Consider the following 26,496-nt stretch of genomic DNA (forward strand, 5'->3'; position numbering starts at 1 on the left):
ACTCATCCTGGCTGCTCAGGAGCAGGCCCTGAGCACCAGAGCCATTGAGGCCCAGATATACCACACCAGACAAGACCCAAGGTGTAGGTTGTGCAAAGAGGCACTTGAGACGATCCAACACATAACTGCAGGGTGTAAGATGCTGGCAGGGAAAGCCTACATGGAACGCCATAACCAGGTGGCTGGCATAGTCTACCGAAACATCTGTGCGGAGTATGGACTGGAAACCCCAAGGTCAAAATGGGAAACACCTCCGAAGGTGGTGGAGAATGACAGAGCGAAGATCCTGTGGGACTTCCAGATCCAGACAGACAAGATGGTAATGGCGAACCAACCAGATATCGTGATCATAGATAAAGGGCAGAGGAAAGCCGTTGTCGTGGATGTAGCGGTCCCAAGTGATGGAAACATCAGAAAGAAGGAACACGAGAAACTCGAGAAATACCATGCGCTCAGAGAGGAGCTGGAGAGAGCCTGGAAGGTAAAGGTGACAGTCGTGCCTGTGGTGGTCGGAGCACTTGGGGCAGTGACCCCCAAACTAGATGAGTGGTTGCAACAGATCCCGGGAACAACATCGGACATCTCAGTCCAGAAATGTGCAGTGCTGTGAACAGCAAGGATACTGCGCAGAACCCTCAAGCTTCCTGGCCTCTGGTAGAGGACCCGAGCTGAATGAGGGACGGACACCACCCGAGGGGTGAGACGAGGATTATTTATTTATAAATATATATATAATTGATTATTATTATTGATTATTTTCCAAATTGTTCAGCCCTGCTTAACATGCATGTTTCTGGAATGTGGGAGGAAACATGCAAGCACAGGAAGAACATGGCAACTCCACACATGAAGGCTCCAGCCGAAATTCAAACCTAGAAGACCTAAGAACTCTGAGGCAGATGGGCTAAACACTTTGAGTATGAAAGCCAGCGTGAAATCCATTTCCTTCGCTAAAGTCAAAAACACACGCACGGACAGTTTTGTTTTACAACTGTTGCAGTCAGTGCCTTCAATGAGTAACATAATGCCAAGGATGTGTAACATCTATAAAGGTACAAATGCAAACCTGCAACATTTGTTAAAACTGAAGCAACACAAACAGGGTACAAAATTCACGGAATCTACAGCACGCATTCAAACATGTGCACCCCTCCACTACAGTAAACTGTCAGCGTATACACCAGGCATCGTGAGGATAGGGATGACTTGAGAAATTTCCTTCTGACGTTCTCAGCTTTCAAGTGGTGGGAGCCTCTGGGAAAGCTTCTTCAACTCAAATTCGGGGGCTTCGGTGAGGATTATATGTCAATGGAAAATCATAATGGGTTCATTGACATAATCCTCAAACATTTCGCTTCATGTGCTTCTATGAAAGTACAAAGAAGACAAGAGCTTCTCCAAGTTTCCAGCGCTCCTGATAAAGCCAAAACAATCTCTTTCCAAGGGAGACTTAATAAAATAAATACAGTATAGGGAGATGTTTTACTTTAGAATTATAACTAAGGTACAATTTAGTTTGTGCGCGTTGACATGAAAAAAAAATCGTATTTACTTTTTGTTGTTCTTAAGTATTGTGATAGTTTAACCGGGTAAATTATAACCTAAAAATACAAAAGTGTTCCATTCAGCACCAGCAGAGAGACACAATACTGCATCCAGATGCATTGTGGACAGTTGAGGTTGCCATGGCGGTGTTCCCACTTTCACTCTATTTCTGCTCAGACCAACAAACTAAACTCCCTGTTCTCAGAAGCAGCCACACCCTGCCAACGCCATTCATAGTTTCCACAAACCAGGCCTTCTCTGGACACATGGTCTTTTCTTCAGCTTGACCTCCATTTATTGTCACTATCAAGCGAGAGTAACGTGGGTTTATGAGATTACTGTGTGTCGCTGGATGTGTCCACACTTGCTCACGGAATTGGCTGTTCAGGATTGTATGTATGGATAGAGTTAGATCATTTATTTGGGATATTGTTAGCAAAACATGGCTGCTTCACTTTTTTGAAAATACTCTCATTTGCTGTATATCTTATTGTTAGGTTAAATATTAAATATAAAGCAAATGCAGTCATTCTGTTCGCTGTGAACAAACATGAAAAAGTTCCCTGTAACTCAAAACACACTCTTCCTCTCGTCACGATACCACAGGCCACTCTAAGTAGCAGATATAGCATCTGGCAGCGAATAGCATGCTAATTACAAGGCATTAGTGCGGCATGCTATAGCTGCATTTTACACATATACCCACGTATACCCACGTACACACACACACACACACACACACACACACACACACACACACGCGCACACACACACACACACACACACACACACGCACACACACTAGATTTAACATCAGAGCTCTGTGTGCTTCTCATTCTCAAGGCTATATATGAAACAAATATCAAACCCTTACAAGCCTGTGTTGTCTTTATGTCATATTCCGTGCAACTACAGTGGGATTAACAGAGAGAGTTCTGGCTTGAACATTGATTTGATTAAACATTAAAAGCAATATTATTCAGGTCTAATCTATGTACCCCCTGGTAAGTGTCGTAGACGCACAAATATGTCCTCTTAGCTCTCCCAAAGCCCCATAACCATCCTTCACTGCTCTGTCACCTCTGCATATATTCCCTGGTCAGATTCAAATGGACTTCCATTCCTGGAATTCCACACCGGGCGCTCTGGGTCCAACCTTTCTTGAACTCAAGCATTCCTCCCCCCGTCCACAGCCAGTTCACAAAGCCTCTTTCTCCGCCGTGATGGCACACATTACCTACAGGTTTAGGACCAAAAACACTCAGCCCAGCTAGAAGTTATTCACATTTAATGCTCACAATACCCCATAAAATGTATAGTTTGAACATTTTACACGAACAGTATTCAGTCACTGGCCACAGCAATGGCTACACCTGCACAGTCAACTACAGCTTTAACTTAGACTGTCAGAGGTCGGAGAAAAACGTTATTGTGTTTGTAGTCCTTCTGACTGACATTTCTAATAAATGAAACCTCTCACAGGGTAGCAAGGCGTAGTGGTTAGCACATGTGCCTCACCGTTCTGAAGTTCAGGCTTTGAAAGCTGGCTCTGGCCTTCCTGTGCTTGCGTATGTTTTCTCAGGTGTGAAAGGTTGTTTATATAAAAGTTGCAAGTAGCTATTGCTTCAATATTTTATGATGGCAACAGTTTGACAGATTATTATTTTTAATTTATTTTAGAAACTCCAATGGAAAATGAAAAAAATATGCAAATGTGAACAAATTGGAAACCTGACCCAAGAAAGATTGTTTTCTCCCTTTAGGGTTCCACACTACTGTATTTTGTATTTAGGCTGTGTAGTTGGGTTCAATGAATATATTTAAATTCTAACATACGGAAGCATTTGAGAACTTGCTCAGATGTCTGCTGTGGTGTTGCAAGAAATACCACATTTCTGATTAGAGCAGGAAAAGTCTGAATCACTTCAACTTTTGCTGTTGGCAGTTATGTGGTAGTGGTTTTGGTGCCAGTTAATTACAAGAGGATGTTGCAGGGCATATGGAGAAATGCTCTTTTTGGATTTCACGACTCGGTAACTATTGGTAGATTTCATATAGATAGAGTTGTATAACTTGGCTAGAGATGCATCCAGCTGACTTTCGGCAGAATTGGTCAGACGCCAATCGCAGGGTACATATTGACATAAATACATTCACACTCTCCTTAACACCTATGGACAGTGTTGAGGACTCTAACATGGATATTGTGCGAATGTGGAAGTAGGTCGCAGTATCATGAGAAAACCCACGCAAGTACTGGGAGAACAAAGTCCACACAGGGAGGCTATAGCATCGACAGGATGGCGGAAAGTATTACCACTGGAAAAGAAACAGAGGCAAACAGCAAGTGTGTTCGGTTCAAGAGAGAAGGCTGAGAGATTCAAAGCAGCAACATTTGACTGGACGGAAGCGTAGACACGTGCAACAAACTCAAAATGACCTCGTTATTAAACACACACACACACATACAGTTAACCAAACGAGCTATTTCCTCCCTTGGGGGGCTCGGTCTTTACACCAGCCCCCTCCCCTCCTTGTTCCAATTTATTTTTATGCCCTCATTCTCAACGTATCATTCCTCAGAAGCTTTCTAGGATTTCATTACTTCTCGCCAAGTCTGCTAGGAGAGAGCAGAGTGTAATTGCCAGTAGAAAAACAAAAAGCGAGTTTCAGAAAGTTTTCAACTGGTGACAAACAAAAATCGTACCTAATCATTTTATAAAACCATATCTAGAAATGATAGGAGTTTGTGCATCACCACGTAGCTTTAAAATAACAATCTTTGTTCGCAGGCCTGGCGGTTCAGCAGCAGAGACCAAACCAAGCATGTTAACCATGACCTCATGACATCAGTAGTTGGGCCTGGACAGTGAAGGGACTATGGATGAATTTTTAAATTTCTCAGAGAAAGCCTTCGAACTGTCGGGACTCTGCGACATACCATGAATGACGCATTTGAACATTTTTCTGTGTTGATATTAAGTTAGACTACATTTTTCAACATGAATACACCTCAAAAGATTGTTAGAAAACCTTTCGGAATCTATGATTTCAATACTAGAAACTTCTTCCACAAATGTGATTCTTTGATTGCAAATCAGATTTGTCGATGTGCACACACAAGAATCATCCTTTTAATGAAAAAATAAATAAATAAATTATATATACGGTATATATATATATTTTTATTTATATACAGCATATATATATTGATGTTGCAAACATCAATGAAAGGTTTGCCGAAGAACATTCAAAATCCAAACGTTCTTGTGTTGACTGAGAAATGCATGAAAAGCTTTTCAAGGGTATGTAATCATTTTGGTTGAATACTCTACTGGATGAGTGAAAAGTTGGTCACGTTTACTTTAAGCTTGATAGTCGATTTCATTCATTTAACTAGCAGTTTACTTTTTACTGACCCTATGCATTTTGTTGCCTGTTCATTTCAAATATTCAAATCACAGACTGCAACATACAGAATAAGCAACAACAAGGTAAATAAGTCTGTGGCAGCAGATGTTTATCACAAAAGTGATATTTGAATTCTTAAACTCTGAGGAGCAGTCTATTAATAGTGTCAACAACAACAAAATTGTTATTCAACGTCTTCTACCGTCAGTAGCCAGAACAAAAAACTCTTTGTACAAGAACTCATGTTTGTTCCCGGGTTTCTTCCTGTGCATTTTTATTTAGTTTGAAGGGGGCTATTCATTCCTCCTCCTCCCAAAATAGGAGCAGTGGCCAGTCCTATACAAACTATATACTGTACTACAGTATATAGAGCACTACTCCCTACGCTAACTCTAAATAAATAGAAACCTTAAACTACATTGAAAACGGTCACAGTGATTATTAAGCATATACTTAAAGTAGAAAGAAATGTACTCCAACCAACCTTGTCAGCAGTAAGCTCTCGGATTTTGATTATCTGAACCCTGAACTTCATGAGCAGAGCTTCGAGGACCATACACTTGCCCTTCCAGTCCTCCTGATTCATGGTCTCCTCGCCTTCCGCCATACTGAATGTTCTCTGGAACACACACAGCATCACACCGACAAATGAAATGAAATGAATGAAATGTATACTAACATATTTCATTCAGCATTTATTTCATACAGAGCTTTGGAGTGTATGTACAAACAAAGAGGGTGTGTTGTCGCCCAGATGTTTTGCCACAAGCCAACACCTGAAATATTCCAAGGCTGAGCCCAGCTGGACCAGTGTGGGCAGTGGGCGTATCGCTTTCCTGGGCCAAATAAAAAAACACGTACAACCCAAGTTTTCCAGTGCTGTCGTTGGAAAACAGATAAAAGAGAACGATGGATGATAATTTTTAATGGCAGACAAACACGACAGAGAGCCTGACTTTCTGCTCCATGTAATAACCTCTCATTACCCAGCTGGCGTCTAAGCAAAGAGTCTGAAAACATGCTGAGGACGACTATAAACTGGCTTCCACAGACTTATTTTTGCCACTTTCTGCTGTGGTAAACACTGGGAATTACAAAGAGAGCGGGCAAATACATATGGGTGCTCTTCTCTTCAAATATACAGTAGCTGTTTTTTTTGTTTCTTAGCATGAAAGTCATTTTTACATGCAAACAATGCTATTCCACATACCGAGTTTCATAACCACAACAAACTGTACTTTACAACATTAGAGAAGTTGTATAATTATTTTCCCTATATCCATGCCTCTTTCTTTTCTCTACAAGAGGTGGAATTTAAAAATATTCTAAGGTGCAAGATGACATTTACAAGTTCAAGCAGTAGTTTCATCACTTCATAAAGTACACTGTGGTTGGCATAAGGGAATGTTTTGCAACCCCTGCTGAACCCTATTTTTTTTTGTTTCTTTTTGTCCACATGATGACCCTTTCTCCGTGTCTTTATCATTTTCAAACTTACGTCTGGTTAACAGTTTGAGATGCTGTCTTGTTGAAAAGATGAGCCTTTCGGCAGGAGCGTAATAATAATAATGATAATGATAATAATAATAATTGTTATTTTTGTTGTTATAATTATAATAATTCATTCATTCACTTTCTGATCCGCTTAGCCTCACAAGAGTCGCGGGGGGTCCTGGAGCCTATCCCAGCTGTCTTCAGGCAGTAGGCGGGGGACACCCTGAACCGCTTGCCAGCCAATCGCAGGGCAAATTATAATAATGAATGTCATTATTATTATTGTTCTTCTTCTTATTATTAGTGGCTTTGCTTTTGTGTACTCACATACTGTAGTCAACTATCTCAGACAGTGATTCACTAACTAAACGCCAATCAATGTGATCAATTGTCACTGGTGGCCAATGCCATTTTGCATACTGCGATGAATGTCTCATTTATTCAAATTATGTAGAAAAAAACACAATGACACAAAAATCTCTTTCCTCTTCACAATTGTAAACATAGTTTTTTTAAAATTAGGTTTGTTCCTGTTTCTAAATGTTTGTGCTAGGTTGGTATATGTGTTAATTTCATTTCATAACACCATGATTGTGGATGGTATGATAAACAATGACTTCTCAGCCATGTTGGGTGAAAGTCATGATTTTGATCGATATTCCCTGCAGGAATCAAATGTTCTTTACTTAAAACAGCATCGTTTAAAGTTCACCTTTGGGTCAATTCTATATTTGCTCTTTAAATATTTCGTTAACATAATTAGCCTGGAGCAGATTATCAAGGCGTCTAAGAATATTGCATCCATGCAAAAAAATAAAATAAATAAAAAGACAGAAAAGTCATAAATCTAAATGTTTTCCTAGATATGAGGGTGGCTACAGAGTGACAAGGGGTCGCCATGGCCACGCCGGGCTACCATGTCGCTCCGCCCCTGCCTATTTGTTTATATGCAATTACGTCTAAATCAATCTTAATATTACTTACTTATTATAACGAGCACTGAGCGCATACATCAAGAAGAAGTTACTCTACATAATATGTGTGGGTCATTGAAACTAAACTTGATTTCATAAATATGATTATTGAAACAATAGTTAGATTATCTAATCTGATATTTCAACATGTTGCTCATGAATTTATTCGTCTTTTAGGCAATTGGTGGACTACAGCCCTCAACTATCTGCTTTTCAATGAAAACTATGACTCACAAAGACTATTCACTGTTCGTACAACACTGGCTGGTAGCATCGGTCCATTGATGGTAACGGACATTGGTCCATTTAATATTCAAAAACAAAGCCGCTGTCCACTACAAATGTGACGCGAAAACAGCGACTATTCACTGTTAGTGCATCAGTTCATTGATGGCAATGAACGTAGTACTATTAAAATAATAATAAAAAAAACATTGTCCATTACAACTGTGACGCGAAAAACATCGACTTTCAAAACATGATGTGAATAATTTAAATCTGATGATATAACAGTTTGGTTTTGTTGAGCCATAACTATTTACAGAGTTTTCCCCAATACAACAATTGAAGTTTCCCCACTTACCCGTGAAAAGAAAAGTGATGGAACGCCGCTACACGCGTAATTTCATTTCACGACATGTCCATGTCGAAGTCGATAGAGATCAACTTTCCCGTTTTCGTGAGTAAACCATCAACAACTTTCTATTTTCCTAAACAGTTTCAGTGAAAAAAAAGTTGGGTTTGCCAACAGATCCAATCAGATATGTGGTGGGCGTTTCAATGCGTGGGAGAAAAAAACCCCCCGTCTGTTTGATTGACGTATAATTTCCACCATTCAGAATGGTGAGCGCTATTCGGAGACAGGACGTACTCTTTGCAGTTTTTGTTGTAGCAGGGGAGTAGTAAAATATCTTTAGCAAAGTCTCTAACGAGTAGATGTTTGCGCTCATGATAGAATGTGATCTTAATTTCACATCGTGGTCCAACCAGAAGTTGTACCTACTCCTGCACATTATTCTTTATTATGAACACCACTGTACATTGCAAGTCACGCCCTGCTGCAATATGATTGGCTGTTGCATCCACCTAGGCCGCGCCCTCCCGCATACAGGTCGGAAAAGCAGAACGCTATGATGTCGGTGTGGTGACGTAATCATAAATCCCAACAATACTCCCCCAAAACATAATCTGAACCAACATGATTGTTTTTATTTTTTTGAAAATGCGATGCACATTTAGAATCGTTCTATCTTTTCATCTGCCTTCCCTGCCTTGATGCAGCAGCCAATCACATTGCAGCGGGTATGTACGGCCTATGATTCAAATGGGATTTATAAAAATAACGTGGGCGATCCCTAGCGGGGAAAGGAAGAGAAACATTATGATTAGAGTTTAATTCTGAAACCGTAGATTACCGGAAGTTGTCACGTTATGGAAAGTGACGCAGTCGGAAACTTGAACGCAGTTGCGGAAAACCAGTGCCGCGTGCAGCAATCTGGAGAATCCGAGTTCGTCCTATTGATCAGTATTTATATCTTGACATGATTCAAGCTTTTACTTTGTGCCAAAAAATAATAGTTTTATCTCTGGTCTGCTGATATATTTCACAGATCGTTACCGCGGTACGAACGAGGAAAACCTGCGAGCAGCAGCCTGTTTATACTTTTACAGCACTCTAAAAAGTAGTGTTGTAAGTTATGTTTGTGTTCATGTCGGAATTGCATGCTTTACGTGTTTGTTGATGCATCTTTGCTGTTTCCTTAAAATAAGGGTCACTGAGCACGTTTGCTGACTAGTTGCTGACTTGCGCATTCAAGGTGCAACATTGTTTTCAAACGCTGATGAGTTGAATGCTGCTGTGCTATGGTGGTGAAAAAGAAGAACCCCAAAGTCGAGGCTTTGGTTTTGGACGAAGAGACATTGCACATGCTATTAGGTAATCTGGTTCAAACCATTGTTTACATTGATTGTTTATGGTGGACACAGTTTTAACCGAAAGGTTCTTCACATTTCATCATGTCACTCTATTAATACTGAGGAATGTACTTTTGCCACTAGCATCTCTCTCTGTGGATGGAGGGCACGATGGCGTCAGGCAGGTTGCCAAAACTTTACAGTCCTGTTTAGAGCTGAAAGAGCCAGTGCAACAGATCCAGCAGGTCAAAAAGGTGATACTAATAAGGCAATGCATTACTTTCTTCTTTCTATAATTCTTTGGCAAAGATGAGTCATGTCGCATCATTGCTCATTCTACATCAGGCTGGTTTGCTGCTGGAGGCACTCGACGAAGAGCAATGTGATGGAGAAATCTTAGGAGCTTGTCTGCAGACATTGGCTTTGAGCTACATTTCCCTGCAAGCCAAGAACCCCTTGCGACGTGCCATTACCAGGTGCACAATAATATTTGTATATTCTTGAATTAGTTTCTTTATGAAGAGGAGTGAGGCACATAGTTAATACAGAAACGACGAAGGACATCTTTTCCTGACATATCATTCATGCAGATTGAAGTAATTGAACTAGTTCTGTTTGTTGCTATGTCTATGCTATGTCCCCCCCACCACACACACACACACACACACACACATTTTTTAATATTATTAGGCAGTGATCTTAACCACTTCTCTATGGATGCCAGTTAATTACATTAATAAACATTAGGTCCTGTTAATGTCCTATTTGTTTCATTAAAATCAGCGGAGATATTTCCTTTTAACTATTAAAACAAGAGCTTTAGGGTTTAATTCCGAAGTAGCATCTTACTGGCAGTATGAAGTAAGATTCTTTTCAATTTGTCTCATTTATTGTTATTATTACTATTCTGAGTATGATTATGACGATGATGGTTAATATTATAATAATTATTACCACCTCTATGAAACATTTTTTGTTTCTGTGCATCTGTGCTTAGTGCCCTAAGTTCAGTACCAACCTGGCTTCAGGAACAAACGATAACTTGTCTGTCCAAGTGCCTGTCAGACTCTTTGTCTGATCCAACACCAGACCAATACTCGCATGTTGTGGATGCCATTACTGCCTGCATGGATGGCTTTCCTCTGGGTAAGTGCACATGCCCTTGGCCTGTCTGTTGATTTCTAGTCATATACAGTGTTTCTCTCTGACTGACAACCATACACTGCAATATGGCAATTTTCAGGCGAGAGATGTGTCAGTAAACTTCTTCCAGAAGGTTTGTTTTTGATGCTATGTTCAAAACATTTCTTTTGAAAACGATCCTCCATTGACCCTATTGTCGTTCATCATTCTAGTTTTGGAGTTTCTGCACAAGGGATTACGCGAGTATCTTAATCAAAACAGGTTTGTATACTGTATATAGTACTGTAATCTGCAATTACAATTTCTACTGTGTAATTTTAATACTTCTCTCATATACTGTTTATGTCTCCCTCTGCTGTCTAAAAAGGGGCATCGCAGGCCGTCACATAGCTCAAGCCCAGTTGATGCATTCCTGTTTGGCCGCAGTGAAAACATCAATGCTGGTCATCCAGAGGTGTCAAGGTTCAATTAGTTCTGCCATCACGATCCACCAGACACTGAAAGATACACTTAATAGCCTCCTGGACTGCTACATAATTATCGTTACCGATGGTAAGCAATATAGTAGAACACATTTACAATACAATACAATACAATAGATCCTGATTTATATAGCCTGTTTGGGGAAATAGAAAAAACATTTCAGATGTTTTTTAAAAATTTAACTTAATTTAATAAAAAATAAATACAACAAATCTGTATATGCAGTGCATATTACCAGTGTGGGGGTCCTGTCATACTTGAATATTATACTGATATTTAAATAAATGCTAAACTGATATTCAGCATACAAAGTGGAAACAATGCATTACAACTGTTTTACAGAACTGACATTGCACATTTTTTTCCCTCTCTCCTTCGTATATTAAACCCAGAGGATTTTGTGCAAGCAGTTCAGAGTACATCTGGCATGGCCATTGTCTTATTAATTAGAACTGTGATGGGCTCTGGCGATGAAGTTGCCTCTGTGGTAAGTTTCAATGACTAACAATCTCCACTTATCTGATTATCTACAGTAACACACACATTCAATTTATTTCAAACTTTCATAGGGGAAAAACTCTTTCAATTTGAATGCATGAGTGGAACAACACAAAAAAAGCACAGTTCAATTTATTGTTTGTTCTTCATTGATCCCAGTATACATATGTAAACCAGTGAAGTAATTGAATGTATATCATGTTGTGTTATGTCAAAGTTGTTCATGACTAAAATATTCTTCAGTTAAACAAGCACATTGTTCCATTTCAGGTTTGCAGTTTGCTTCATAGCTCAGTGAATGGCTTGGACTCTGCCCCCGTGTGGATTAAGAAGAGTTGTGAAAACTTGTGTACCAGTGCTCGTCCGCCAGGTGTTTCTTTGTATCTGTGTCATGGGGCGCTGGCAATGCTGAGTTGGAAAGGCTCCCCTGCAGGCCCACACTGGGAAACACTGCTCCTCTTGGTCCCAAACACACTCCTGGATTTGGATGTCAGGTAATTCATTTGAAAAAGAGCATCAACACGCCACTATCACAGAAGAATAAAATTTGTGAGCAAATGTTTGCAAATATTGTCATCACACTACTCGCAAAAAGTTAGTGATATTTGCCTTTTGGGTCGGATTTCACGATGAATCTAAAACGCAATCTAAACCACCACAGGGAAACTTCGTTTTACCTTTCCAGTAGTTCAGTCTATCAGTACTTTTTTCCAAGTACGCTTTATTTATATACATATTTATTTATTTATTTATCTTTTTTGTGGTTTGTTTTCTTCTGCTTTCATACCTGGATATTGTCCAGGAAGCAAAGCAAAATTCATCCTGTACAGTTTATCGCATCCCTATTTGTTGTTGTTTTTTATTTTTTTTCATTTATATGAATATTTGATATTCCTTATGGTTACAAATGTTTCTGTTTCTTTCTGTGTATTCTTCTATCTGCAGTATAAAAGAGTCCAGTACCGTTTTGCTGGTAGTTCGGGTCCTGATGCTGTGGAGCAGTGCTGCCCTGGACTGCATGCAGGGTCAGAGGTCGCTCTGTGCCCTCAGTCTCCAGCAGTCATTCACTGGCGGCTCTGATTTACACCGACGCCTCCTGGAGCATATCTACTCCCACTGGGAACATCCCTTAGATGGAGTCCGACACCAAACATGCTCCCTGTTTCGCAACCTCCTCCTGCTCCATCAACATACCGTTTCTTCTACCTCTGAGTCAAATCCGGACAGCTATGTCATGGAGCTCACGCAAAGACTGTTCCAGCTCGATTGGCACATGCGGGGAAAATACGGGGCCTTGGGCTGCCTTGTGGATCTTTATGGTGCTGGATACCTGCTTGAGATCCAGCCACCGCTTCCTTCACATCTCCTGGGTCTGATGAGTGACCAAACTTTGGCTCCATATGCCAGTGACCTTCTGGAGAAGCTTTTCATCAGCCATAAAGGACAGCTTGCCGCTGAAGCCTCGACAGAAAAAGGGACCACTGCAGAAAACTGGATGGAGTGTTGGCACCGGATGTGGGTTACGCCCCTATTACAGGTGCTGTGTAGTGCGAGAGTGGACGAGACCACTTACATTCTGGATTATTTCCTACCTAAATTGCTGCGCTGCAGCCCATCGAGTCTGACACACATGGTGCAGGCATTGCAAGACAGACTTTCCTGCTGCAAAGGTAAAAAGCACAAAGACTGACAACCACAATCATCCATCCGTTTTCTATACAGCTTGTCTTTAGCTGTACCTGCAGTGCTCTGCTACATGTTGTTGCAATGTCCTTTAAGAGCCTCTTGGTCATTTCAGATATTTTTTCTGGATGCTCAACAGATTCAACTGGAAGCAGGGGTGCACTCGGGGCCCTAATGACATGCCTGCGGGCAGCCAGGTCTCAGGGTGTGATACAGACCTCGGCGGAGGGTCTATGTGAGGAACTGGTGCCTTTCAGTCTGGTTCGGCAAGCGCTCATACATAAACATGATCAAGTGAGTACATTTGCGTTGCGTCATATCCCTGTTATTTATGTTACATGTAGTTAGTTTTTTTACAACATAATACTGTATGTATGTGACATATCTGCCAGGTGAGAATGGATGCTTTAGGCTTGGTGTGTGAAAGCCACCGAAGCACTGAGGTTTTGACATCACAGGAAATGGATCTTATTCACCACTTCTTGGTTCCCAACCTCAACAGCCAGTCACCAAGTGTCAGACAGCAGGTGGTCAGCCTTTTCAAGAAGGTTAGCTAATTAAAACACACACACACACGCACGCACACAGAGCATACCACTTATCTTTTCAGTCAAATCTTGATATTGGGAATTGTGCTCAGCTCGTATTGACCTTTGTCAACCTCTGTTGCACAGATGCTCTGCCGAGTAAAGGACAGTATGCAGCTGTTGCTAAAGAGACAGAGTCAAGAGAGAGAACAGGAGCAAAAAGCCAAAGACCAGCAGAGTATATGTCTTTATAAGGTACATGATTACACACAATACATAGTTCCCCCTTCATCGTCAGGGTAAATAACAATGTGTGTGTGTGTGTGCGTGTGTGCGTGTGTGTGTGTGTGTGTGTGTGTGTGATAGGAATTTCTGCACAAGTTATGCTCAAAGTTGTTTGATGTTTTGCTTCCTGGAGCTTCTTTCTCGAAATGCATCATGTCCCTCCACTTGCTTGGTCTGCTGGCTGAACTCTTCACTTTTGGTGCAGGTATATCCACACTCCTCAGCAACACCAATGGTGACATTTTAGATCAGTGGTTCTTAAGCTGGGTTCGAATGAACCCAAGGGTTCGGTGAATCGGTCTCAGGGTTTCGATGGAGCCTCTGCCATGGACGTTAAGACACACCAGACTCAACATGTCAATTAGTTATGACACGCCCACTAGGCCATCACTGGCTGCAGATGATCACATGACATTGCTTGTCCAATCAGTGCTGCAGGAAATTTAGTTCACTCAGTAGTCAACGTGTGACTGTCGTGATAGTATGTCGTAAAATTAAAAAAAAAACTTACCTATGTCTTGAAATTCTATTTTTCTGTTTTTAATAAATTGGTTTTTGAATTTGTAAAAAGTCATATTTTTGTTTTTCACGAATGAAGGGTTTGGTGAATGTGCATGAACTGGTTGGGTTCGGTACCTCTGACAAGGTTAAGAACCACTGTTGTAGATACTTAAGATGTCAAAAGAAGTAAAGCATCATGCCTTTAAAAAATAAAAAGCTGTTGAAAGCTTTGTTAGTATGGAAACAGGTTGCATATTTTGAAGCTTTTGTGCTTTTATTCTGTCTTCAGGGCCTGATGGGTTCGCCCTTGGTGAAGTTGTGACCTCTACTTATGCTCAGAATGTGCTCTACTGTGTAGCAAGCAACTTCATGGAAGTCAAAATGCTGGCTACAACATTGTTATGGAAACTTCCTCTGTCAGCACTCGGACTAGAGGTTGATATGAGGGCTAACGCCTTGTGCAGCACTGCATTTCAAACATCATGTCTACATTACGTTTTATCTTTCTTCCTCACACGCTAATATTTGTATTGTCTACAATTACATTACCGTATATACAAGACCATATAATACACAGAAGCGCATTATTAAAATTGATCTTTCAAATGTTTATCAGTATCCCCATTCAGTGTTTTTGTGCGGTCGGAATGAAGTATCTGAAGAAAAACAAACACATTCTGATCCCTTATTGTTCTCTGTGGGTTTAGGAACCAGACGTGATGCGTGGTCTACTTCAGGCTGCGCTAGATCTGAGCACCAGCACCAAGCCCTTTGACAGTGTAACGGCTGCCCACCTGCTCAACCTGCTGCTCCACCAGCCCAATTTGAGAATGGCACTACTACATTATGCCCAGGAGCAGGGACTTGACTTCCAGCCTCCTTCCTCATTGCCACAGGCACCTAATGTCCAGGAGCTTAACACTTTATCTGGTATAAGATGGTATTCCAGCGCTAAAGAACGCATCTTAATGTGAAAAAGACAGAGATTATATTATCTACAAGGTATTGTCTCTCCGCAGTGGTGCAGTTCTTGCTGTGCTGTCTGCAGTCAGAGGTCTCCAAAGCGGAGTTTTGCCTTTTGCAGGCAGCGGCTTCCTATCCCCTCTACGGCCGAGCCCATTGCATCACTGCGGTCCTTCGGAATCTCAACACAGAGTGAGAGCGATCACAGCATTTGCATCCTTACATCTAATTTTTTAAACTAAATAATGTATTGACTGTATTAGTTCTCACTTGAATTGTGTGCGTGCGTGCGTGCATGTGTCTGTCTAGGTGTTTACGTCACACAGAGGAGTGGAGGCGACTGGTGTCGGAGCTCATTGCCACCTGTTACAGATTGTCAGATGTGGTTTCTCCTGTTGTCCAGAGCTCTTCCCCTGAGGGTCTCATCCCCATGGATGTTGGCACAGGTAATTTCGGTTTGCGCTGTGACTGATTACAAATTGGCTGAGGCATGTGCCCATTTTTTTCTGAAGGCATGCCCTGTTAATGAGATATACATCAGAAAGTTATATATCCCATTTTCTGCATTTTTTTTGACCCCCCCCCCCCCCACCCCCGCCCCAATTTACCATGTATGATAACAGAACGAGAATGAATTAAAATGATTTTTTAATGTTAAAATTTTGGGCATCTGAAAAATATGTTCATTCTTGTGCAGTTAATACAGCACTTAGAAACAAAGGAGGGGGACGGGGAATTACAGTGTTGAAACTGCGAGCACGATTTGAACATAGGCTCACTTTACTGATAACGTTTTGGTTACATGGAACTATCATAGTCTACTTGTGCATTTATGGCCACTCATTTAGCAGAAGCATGCGTTGGTTAAAGATGTTGCATCACAACGGTGGAATTAGGAATGCCATGTATTTGTTTTTATGACATTTATTTATAGCTCCGTTACTCCCATCTGTGTGTGTGTGTGTGTGTGTGTGTGTACAGTAACAGACACATCAGCGGGACTTCAGAAGATCTTGCACGAAATTCAGCCAAGGGACACCAATGATTTCTTCACCTGCGCCAGAGAGCTGGATACGCAAAATGAAGAGGACCAGGAAGAAACTCAGACTGCACACATAGTGTCACCTGACACCAGTGAGTGACACACATCATAAGAGCACCCCCACCTCTTTTAAAATCACATCAGAAAGCACAGTTGTCACCTTAGACATACTGCAGTACTTAACTGAGTATTCCAGCAAGGGTCTAGAGTAGACCGTCACCATGGCTGGCCAACATCGAATAAATTGTATGCAGCTCATTTCCTGCCTCGGTGCGTCCAGCACCTCACCTATCAAGACAAATTTGTTTTCCAAGAAATGTAGAGTTATTTTCACATCGCTTTGACAAATGGGAGGATTCGTATTTTACTGTATCACAAAATGGGGAGCCTCTTTTTGCAAGCCATACTTGGCTGTTACCTGAAACATCCATTCAGCTCACTTCAAGACAAGTGTGACTCGGCAGCCCGGTGGTGAAGTTCTGCCGTTCATGAGTGAAAATTCAATTGATGCCTTTCTCTTGTCTTTTTCGAAGTTTGCTTTTGTCCTCTAAATTTTGGTCTTTTTTAAAAACAAGTAGCTGATCGCCTAATCAAGACAACTCAAACTCGGCTAAAAGACACTATGTTTTGATACGTGTGTGTGTGTGTGCGCGTGTGTGCGCGTGTGTGCGTGTGCGTGTGCGTGTGCGTGGGTGTGTATGTGTTCACAATACAATACATTTGCATAATGAGGGCCGATACAAGATGTGTATCAAACATTGTGCCTCAACCAATATACCATATTGGCCTGAATATAAGACTGTGTTTTTTGCATTGAAATAAGACTGAAAAAGTGGGGGTCGACTTATATTTGGGGTCTAGAGTTTATACGCATTCACAACGCTAGATGGCGTCAGATATAATTGAAGCGAATGCTGAACTTGACTCCCCAGGCCAAAGTGAACCCATGCCACGAAGAATAAAAATAAGAATAGCAGTAGCACAAAGAAGAAAAATGAAAAATAGCGGTAAGAAAGAAAAGAGAAGAAAATATAATATATAAAATAATAGAAGAGATAACAGAAAATGGAGAAACTTAGAGACAATCTGGAGAAAAGTGGGTCGAAGATCGGCCAGTTTAACCGTCAGCTGAGGAGAAGTTATGATTTAATTTACATTTTAAAAACCAGAAGCCATTCATTTACGAATGTGATTGCACTTTAGTTTACATATTTAAGTGTTTAGATATTAAGATTTGAATGAGGCAAAATATGCCCCTCCGTGAGTCGTCACCTTACCGTGGTGGAGGGGTTTGTGTGTCCCAATGATCCTAGGAGCTAAGTTGTCTGGGGCTTTATGCCCCTGGCAGGGTCACCCATGGCAAACAGGTTCTAGGTGAGGGGCCAGACAAAGCACGGCTCAAAGACCCTTATGATGAGAAAAATATATGGACCAAGGTTTCCCTTGCCCGGACGCGGGTCACCGGGGCCCCCCTCTGGAGCCAGGCCTGGAGGTGGGGCTCGTTGGCAAGCGCCTGGTGGCCGGGCCTACACCCATGGGGCCCGGCCGGGCACAGCCCGAAGAGGCAACGTGGGTCCCCCTTCCCATGGGCTCACCACCCATGAGAGGGGCCAAAGGGGTCGGGTGCAATGTGAGCTGGGCGGCAGCCAAAGGCGGGGACCCTGGCGGTCCGATCCTCGGCTGCAGAAGCTAGCTCTTGGGACATGGAATGTCACCTCTCTGGCAGGGAAGGAGCCCAAGCTGGTGTGTGAGGCAGAGAATTTCCGACTGGATATAGTCGGACTTGCCTCCACACACAGCCTGGGTTCTGGTACCAGTTCTCTCGAGAGGGGTTGGACTCTCTTCCACTCTGGAGTTGCTCACGGTGAGAGGCGCAGAGCAGGTGTGGGCATACTCATTGCCCCCCGGCTCAGTGCCTGTACATTGGGGTTCACACCGGTAGACGAGAGGGTTGCCTCCCTCCGCCTTCGGGTGGGTGGACGGGTCCTGACTGTTTGTGCATATGCACCAAACAGCAGCTCAGCATACCCACCCTTTTTGGAGTCCTTGGAGGGTGTGCTGGAGAGTACTCCTGCTGGGGACTCCCTTGTTCTGCTGGGGGACTTCAATGCTCACGTGGGCAATGACAGTGAGACCTGGAGGGGCGTGATTGGGAGGAACGGCCCCCCCGATCAGAACTCGAGTGGTGTTTTGTTATTGGACTTCTGTGCTCGCCACGGATTGTCCATAACGAACACCTTGTTCAAACATAAGGGTGTCCATATGTGCACTTGGCACCAGGACACCCTAGGCCGCAGTTCGATGATCGACTTTGTAGTTGTATCATCGGATTTGCGGCCGCATGTTCTGGACACTCGGGTGAAGAGAGGGGCGGAGCTGTCAACTGGTGAGTAGACTCCGATGGTGGGGGAAGATGCCGGTCCGTCCTGGCAGACCCAAACGTATTGTGAGGGTTTGTTGGGAGCGTCTGGCGGAATCCCCTGTCAGAAGGAGTTTCAACTCCCACCTCCGACAGAACTTTTCCCATGTTCCGGGGGAGGCGGGGGACATTGAGCCCGAGTGGACCATGTTCCGTGCCTCTATTGTTGAGGCGGCCAAGTTGTGGCCGTAAAGTGGTTGGTGCCTGTCGTGGCGGCAACCCCCGTACTCGCTGGTGGACACCAGCAGTAAGGGATGCCGTCAAGCTGAAGAAGGAGTCCTATCGAGCCTTTATGGCCTGTGGGACCCCAGAGGCAGCTGACGGGTATCGACTGGCCAAGCGGATCGCAGCTTCGGTGGTCGCCGAGGCAAAAACCCGAGCGTGGGAAGAGTTCGGTGAGGCCATGGAAGCCGACTTCCGGACGGCTTCGAGGAAATTCTGGTCCACCATCCGACGTCTCAGGAGGGGGAAGCAGTGCACCACTAACACTGTGTACAGTGGGGATGGGGCGCTGCTGACTTCGACTCGGGATGTTGTGAACCGGTGGGCAGAGTACTTCGAAGACCTCCTCAACTCCACCAACACGCCTTCCTTGGAGGAAGCAGAGCCTGGGGACTCTGAGGTGGGCTCTCCTATCTCTGTGGTTGAAGTCACCGATGTGGTTAAAAAACTCCTCGGTGGCAGGGCCCCAGGGGTGGATGAGATCCGCCCGGAGTTCCTCAAGGCTCTGGATGTTGTGGGGCTGTCCTGGTTGACACGCCTCTGCAACATCGCGTGGTCAACAGGGAGAGTGCCTCTGGATTGGCAGACCGGGGTGGTAGTCCCTCTTTTTAAAAAGGGGGACCGGAGGGTGTGTTCCAACTACAGAGGGATCACACTCCTCAGCCTCCCTGGTAAGGTCTATTCAGGGGTGCTGGAGAGGAGGGTCCGTCAGGAAGTCGAGCCTCAGATTGAGGAGGAGCAGTGTGGTTTTCGTCCCGGCCGTGGAACAGTGGACCAGCTCTACACCCTTAGCAGGGTCCTCGAGGGTATGTGGGAATTCGCCCAACCAGTCTACATGTGTTTTGTGGACTTGGAGAAGGCGTTTGACCGTGTCCCTCGGGGAGTTCTGTGGGGGGTGCTTCGTGGGTATGGGGTACCGAACCCCCTGATACGGGCGGTTCGGTCACTATACCACCGATGTCAGAGTCTGGTTCGCATTGCCGGCAGTAAGTCGGAATCATTTCCAGTGGGGGTAGGACTCCGCCAAGGCTGCCCTTTGTCGCCGATTCTGTTCATAACCTTTATGGACAGAATTTCTAGGCGCAGCCGAAGCGTTGAGGGGGTCCGTTTTGGTGGCCTCAGTATTGCATCCCTGCTTTTTGCAGATGATGTGGTGCTGTTGGCTCCTTCAAACAGGGCTCTCCAACTCTCACTGGAGCGTTTCGCAGCCGAGTGTGAAGCGGCTGGGATGAAGATCAGCACCTCCAAATCTGAAACCATGGTCCTCAGTCGGAAAAGGGTGGAGTGCCCCCTCCGGGTCGGGGAGGAGTTCAAGTATCTTGGGGTCTTGTTCACGAGTGGGGGCAGGAGGGGGCGAGAGATCGACAGGCGGATCGGTGCAGCGTCTGCTGTGATGCGGACGTTGTATCGGTCTGTCGTGGTGAAGAAGGAGCTGAGCCAAAGGGCGAAGCTCTCAATTTACCGGTCGATCTATGTTCCAACCCTCATCTATGGTCACGAGCTATGGGTCGTGACCGAAAGAACGAGATCCCGGTTACAAGCGGCCGAAATGAGTTTTCTCCGCAGGGTGTCCGGGCTCTCCCTTAGAGATAAGGTGAGAAGCTCGGTCATCCGGGAGGGGCTCAGAGTCGAGCCGCTTCTCCTCCACATCGAGAGGAGCCAGATGAGGTGGCTTGGGCATCTGATTCGGATGCCTCCTGAGCGCCTCCCTGGTGAGGTGTTCCGGGCATGTCCCACCGGGAGGAGACCCCGAGGAAGACCCAGGGACACGCTGGAGAGACTATGTCACCCAGCTGGCCTGGGAACGTCTCGGGATCCCCCGGGGAGAGCTGGAAGAAGTAGCTAGGGAGAGGGAAGTCTGGGCTTTCCTGCTAAAGCTGTTGCCCCCGCGACCCGGCCCCGGATAAGCGGTAGATGATGGATGGATGGATGGATGAGTCAAAATAACATGCTTTTCCTCTCAAATATATTGTTAGAATCATTTGTTTCAGATGTACTGTAATTATTTTCTGTATAAAAATTAAGTTGGTGTTCAAAAAGTATTTTTTCAAACTTGAGTCTTGAAAAAGAGGGGGTCGTTTTATAATCAGGGCCGTCTTATATTCGGGTCAATACGGTAATTATGTTGCCTTTTAAATGGAAGTGTCAAAGTTATTGATGTAAATATTGGTTGGTTCGTGGACTACATAACATTGACAAAGGTTCCTCTCATTTCGATATTCTGTTGGAGCTGGATAAGGTAGCCAAAATAGTTGAAATGCTGTAGCTCGTTAGTACTCATATAGGTTCACCAAATATTATGCAAGTTACTGTGGTAATATGTTAAAATATTTGTTTTGTGGCTTTTGCGATGGGGTGCGACGCTTTATGCTAAGTCAAGTTGGCCTCACTAAACAACCACACAATGTGAGTGTCATACGACTCAGATCATTATTGTTGCTTCTAACTGCTATGTTCGTGATGTACTGATGGGGGCATTGGTTGTCCTTTTTTGTTGTACCGCCACTATTTCTGTATCTCGGTAAAGTGATGAAACTTCCTTTTTCCTTTTGTGTGTATTTGTGCACGTGTCCGTGCATGTGTGTGGGCATGCTCCAGGTGGCGAGGGCTACAGGGTGACAGCCCAGATGGTGCTGGTGTGTTGCTGGCGGGGCATGAAGGAAGTGGCCATGCTGCTGGGGCAGCTGTGTCAGAGTCTACCACTGCACTATACCAATGACAACACACACACACATCCTGGGCTCATCACAGAGGAACAGGTAAAATCTAGAATGTATGCCTTCACACTTGCCCGACAAGTTTGTTTTTTTTCTGCCATTACCTTGTGTTGCATTTTACTAGAAATCAGTAAAACTATGAAGATTTAAGTCCGTCATTCAAACAATAGAAGTTTAAATATTGTTTATTAATTTGGAGAGTGAGATAGTAAATTACCATCATAGCATGTCAGTACAGTGAAACTCCTCTATAACGAAATCATGCTTTCACAACAGGGGGTTTTTCACTGTAGCAAATTTTATCTCAGATGTAAACACACACAAACATACACACACACACACAAAACGTATATGTGTACTCTTTATTCTTATTCCAATACTGCACGTAGTGCATAAATACGAGCATACACTTATTTGATATTGTTTAACATTAACTTATAATTTTTTATATTAATCACTCCCCTTTGTCTGTTGGTTTAAAAAAGTCATTTATACTCTTTTATAAAAAAGGAAGTTTCAATATCTATAATTTGATTTCAAACTTTACTTCAATAAAATGCACCTGAAGCATAACAGTGCTGTAATGAATAATATGTCAACTGTATACAGTACTGTAACACCTTATGAATGTGTAATTAATACATTTAATGATACAAAACTAAGAAAAAAAAGCACCCAAAATTACATTTTTTGGTTATGTTGTAAAGCATCATTCGAATTTTCTATCCATTCGTGAAAAAATAACAAAATAAAAGTATTAATTTGTTAATTTTTATCTGATTTAAATTGGAATTTAAATCAATGATTTTTGAAATCAAACAATCCTAATCCCAAAGACACTTTATACTGTACAGTAGTGTACTGTATAGCCAATGTACAGTTGTGCACAAAGAGAAAAAAAGGGAAAGAAATTGCGAAATTTACGATCAGCATTCACTTTCACTTACATCAATTTCTTGGATAATATCTTTTATTTTGCCTCCTCCGTCTTTCATTTTGATCACTTTTACCCTCTCTTCCAGCGTCAGAGCTCTTCTTGTCTTAGCTGCTTGGCATCCAAAGGTCCGTTTTGTAGCCAGTTTAGCAATGCAACGAAATACTTCCTGGAATTCTGCGCGTGTGTAAACCAGTGTGGTGGTTGCTGTTGCAGTTTCGGAGCGAAGCAGCAAAGGTCGCTGTTGGCTGAGGTTGGATTAGACTTTTGCGGAAGGCTTGTTTTTGTTGTAGTGAATCTCGTCGAGAGGCAACAGCAGAAAAAAAGATTTCGTATTATGGAACAGGTGGATTTTTCGTCGTAGGGGGAGCAGAAAAGTGGGAATGACTTTAATGCATGAACATTTTTTCACACTAGGGGGATTTTCACCCATGTAGAGGAATTTCACTGTAATGTATAAATTGTATTGTGTAACTCTCAACTTAACTCGGCTTTATTTCTTAAGCACTTCAGAGTACAAAAAAAGCAGTGCTGTTCATAATAAAGATTCATCCTAAAACACAATGAATAATATTAATAGCCATCATAATGACAATAATAACATGAACAATAATACACGGAAAAACATTATTTTCTACTTATTGTCATAATACTTCTAATTTTCCGGGTAATTTTCACAGAACGTTCCTCTAAGGTTTATTTATTGTCCTTTGAGCTTCAGGCGTCAGTATATCTCAGAGCATGGGTGGGCACTTAATTTGAAAAGGGGCCACATGATACATTTTCCGTGGACCAAACCAACATGCTAACTGCAATTTTGTCTGTATTATTTTTTAATGTATTTCAAAAAAGCACATTTTCTTGTCTGCTGTGTGTGTAGATGTGATATGCATTTTTATATTTCAGAAAATTTGAACCAAATTTTAAGCAGTCATTCAAATTATAGCTTTACAATTAAAAAAAATTATCACAATTTTGTCCACCAACCAACTCATATTATCTTTTCCAAGTCAAGACTCAATTATATGCAGTATAGAGAAGTCTTCCCATTATATATTATTGAGGGTGATGTGGAATGATACACCGATGATTCATAATGCATCCAATATATGAAACTTTAGATTTGCATACAGAATTATTAGGTCAAATTTTCTTAGCCCTCTTCCCTCCCCTGTGCATGAAATGAGAATGTTGCTAGCATTAGGACCACTGTTGCCATTTTCGCTAGTCTCTTTGGAAAAATAGTTGCTAGACGGGTGGGAAAAGTCTAAAAAATAGCAAAAACACTGCGACCCAAGTCATATTGCTTGCTCACTGCCTTTCTTGTACTCGTGTCCAAATGTGCACATAAAAAGCACAACTTTCACAATAAAAGAACCCCATATTTTACATTTTACTTTGACTTCATGGTCACTGTGAGGGCCGGTCAAAGGCGGGTCGGATGTGGCCTCTGGTCCGTACTTTGCCTCTGCCTAACTGAAAGCATGAGCCATGGCATTAGCATTTAGCATTAGCAGATAGACAATACACAGTTACATATGAACTGCTATCAGTGACACTCTCTCTAACTCTATTGTAGTAGCAACACAAGAAAAAAATTATTCTGGACATGAACACATGGTTACTCGTAAATAAGGTCTTAAATGAACAGATTAGCTACAGGATATTGTCATCTAATTATGAATGGATATTTATTCATGATTAGAAATTATAATCCAAGTTAACTATTAGACCTTTTGAATTATTTATCATAAATATAAGATCTGAGAGCAACACTTACAGTGCATGTACCATTAGTTACCTTGAGGCAAAGCTCAGGTAACATCTAAGGCTGGTTTTCAAAGTTGGAAACAGATGTGACTTGATAACAAAAATATGTGACTCTGACCGGCCTTGACTGTCATTGTGGATGTGTGCAAGTCTAGACTTTGATTGTACTTGCCCTCAAACCACTGTGGTACCTCCCTGGGGGGGATCTGCTCTGCTCCGTTATAAATACATGTCGTCTATTTTTGACAGAACAAATTAAGTGAGACAGGAAGTCCCACACAAAACTTGAAAGAAGACATCGAAGCGGTTGTAGGATGGATCAGATGAATCCTGTTTGAGTTTTTAAAGAAGCAGCAGCTGAACCAATGTGAAGATGTGCGTGCGTGCGTGTGTGTGTGTGTGTGTGTGTGTGTGCGTGTGTGTGTGTGTGCTTGTGTGTGTGTCGTATGCATGGCAAATTAAAATGTGGCGTCATTCAAATAAATGACCAGTCGCCTGAGTACAACTCTTGCAGTACGATTATATTGTGCATACTAAACCTGATGAAAGGCGTACGGATGAAGACGTGATGCTGGTATAAGTAAAGGAGTTCCCCTTCTTTCATGTGCTAGCTCTGACCTTCAGCAGTCACAATTAGGCAAGTAAAACATGAATAGATGATGGCAATAATGACCCCGCTAAAAAGATAAAGTTGTCCGAAGGCAGTTGGTCAACTGTAGTGCATGCACTCCACTCCCCAATAGTAGTGCTTTATTTAATTTTATCTTTCACCAATTGATTTGTTCTTATTTTACGTCATTAAAAAAAAAAGTCAACAATTATCACTATCAACTTGACCAGTTTGTTTGACCTTTTCATAGTTGTGTTGACCTCTCATTAAAGCTTAAATATTATATATGTTAAAATAAAATTAACCAAATTCAGCCTTTTTTCTTAAGGTCCTTTTTTCAATAGCGCATATCGACCAATATGAAATACATGTACTTACTTCGTGATACACTTTTCAGCCATATCACCCTGTCGTAGTGTTGTGGCACAAGAAATCTACATAAGACTTTTTTTCCCATGTGTAATTGGAATCCACACTGTCTGTTTCATATATGGTATCACTGTGTTGTAACAAAAAATTCTGACTTCAACTTGAGCTTACTCTGCAAAATTTGCATTTTTTTTTTTTTTTTTGTCGGAATGAATGAATTTGTAAAGGAAGAGTCTGTATTATGGCCACCATTCTTCTTCTTTTTTTTTTACTTCATTTTCCGCCTTTTGCAACAAAACATACTGTTGGAGGGGCTTTGTGCTCTGCCGGCGAGACTGTACAATTAACATCTTTCCTCGTTAGCGTCAGGCTTTCGTTTAAAGCGCGACCCTGCTGCTTTAACGACCGCGATCCTCCTCCCTTTCTACTGCATTCTTTGTAAATCGCTTCCACCTCGAGCATGAAAAACTCTGGGCACCTCAAACGTCTACGCTCAGACAAACTAGCGCCGGAATAGTTGTCTGAGTGGTTCAGCATGTTAACAAGAGAGCCAGACAAAGAGTGCGTTTGCATTTGTAGGGGGTAAAGGCTGTGTTTGCGTGCGTGTCTGGTTGTTTTTACCCATTGACTGCGCAACTCTCCGCGTTGGTGGGAAGTGTATGTGCTGAATGTATGTCTTCTTGCATGTATGTCTTCACACCCGTGTTATTTGAACACGGGTGTGATACTTAGATTGATTGTCATCCACTGCATACTTTTTGCCTTTGGAGGGATAAAACCAAGCAATTCACAGTGTTAGCTGCGTGATGAAAACACTAAATATCCTGTGGCCCTTATAGTTTGGGTCTTAATTTTAGTCAAAATACATCATGTTAATTGAATGGGCAGAACAATAAACGCCATCTGTACATATCTCTCAGATCATAGCAACTACAGTACTTTGTAGTCGAAAATATGACATCACTGATGGAGACTTTGGCTTAAGTGGTGTG

The 26,496-nt window shown here is 42.4% G+C and overlaps 2 protein-coding genes across 3 annotated transcripts in view; one reads left to right on the forward strand and one right to left on the reverse strand.

Annotated features, from left to right (window-relative positions):
• Positions 1–8,114, reverse strand: part of plekhh2 (pleckstrin homology domain containing, family H (with MyTH4 domain) member 2) — a 30,033-nt gene extending 21,919 nt beyond the window's left edge. Inside the window, exons 1-2 of the mRNA XM_086121816.1 lie at positions 8,008–8,114; positions 5,441–5,575 (exon numbers count right to left, since the gene is read on the reverse strand). Coding sequence (XP_085977942.1) covers positions 5,441–5,563 — 123 coding nt within the window. The 5' untranslated portion in view covers positions 5,564–5,575; positions 8,008–8,114. The remainder of the gene's footprint in view (positions 1–5,440; positions 5,576–8,007) is intronic.
• Positions 8,115–8,899: 785 nt separating this feature from the next.
• thada (THADA armadillo repeat containing) overlaps positions 8,900–26,496 on the forward strand; it is an 83,510-nt gene continuing 65,913 nt past the window's right edge. For both annotated transcript variants that reach the window (XM_086121523.1, XM_086121522.1), the window contains exons 1-21: positions 8,900–9,114; positions 9,195–9,360; positions 9,483–9,592; positions 9,684–9,814; positions 10,336–10,484; positions 10,582–10,614; positions 10,694–10,742; positions 10,849–11,033; positions 11,357–11,451; positions 11,733–11,956; positions 12,408–13,132; positions 13,285–13,439; positions 13,538–13,693; positions 13,820–13,927; positions 14,039–14,162; positions 14,748–14,893; positions 15,166–15,388; positions 15,478–15,613; positions 15,731–15,867; positions 16,403–16,555; positions 21,703–21,863. In XM_086121523.1, the coding sequence (XP_085977649.1) occupies positions 9,288–9,360; positions 9,483–9,592; positions 9,684–9,814; positions 10,336–10,484; positions 10,582–10,614; positions 10,694–10,742; positions 10,849–11,033; positions 11,357–11,451; positions 11,733–11,956; positions 12,408–13,132; positions 13,285–13,439; positions 13,538–13,693; positions 13,820–13,927; positions 14,039–14,162; positions 14,748–14,893; positions 15,166–15,388; positions 15,478–15,613; positions 15,731–15,867; positions 16,403–16,555; positions 21,703–21,863 (3,273 nt within the window). In that variant the 5' untranslated portion in view covers positions 8,900–9,114; positions 9,195–9,287. The remainder of the gene's footprint in view (positions 9,115–9,194; positions 9,361–9,482; positions 9,593–9,683; positions 9,815–10,335; positions 10,485–10,581; positions 10,615–10,693; positions 10,743–10,848; positions 11,034–11,356; positions 11,452–11,732; positions 11,957–12,407; positions 13,133–13,284; positions 13,440–13,537; positions 13,694–13,819; positions 13,928–14,038; positions 14,163–14,747; positions 14,894–15,165; positions 15,389–15,477; positions 15,614–15,730; positions 15,868–16,402; positions 16,556–21,702; positions 21,864–26,496) is intronic.

The sequence above is a fragment of the Hippocampus guttulatus genome, chromosome 10, assembly GCF_054856545.1.
Source record: "Hippocampus guttulatus isolate MCC_2025c chromosome 10, RoL_Hgut_1.0, whole genome shotgun sequence".
Classification (NCBI taxonomy): Eukaryota; Metazoa; Chordata; class Actinopteri; order Syngnathiformes; family Syngnathidae; genus Hippocampus; species Hippocampus guttulatus.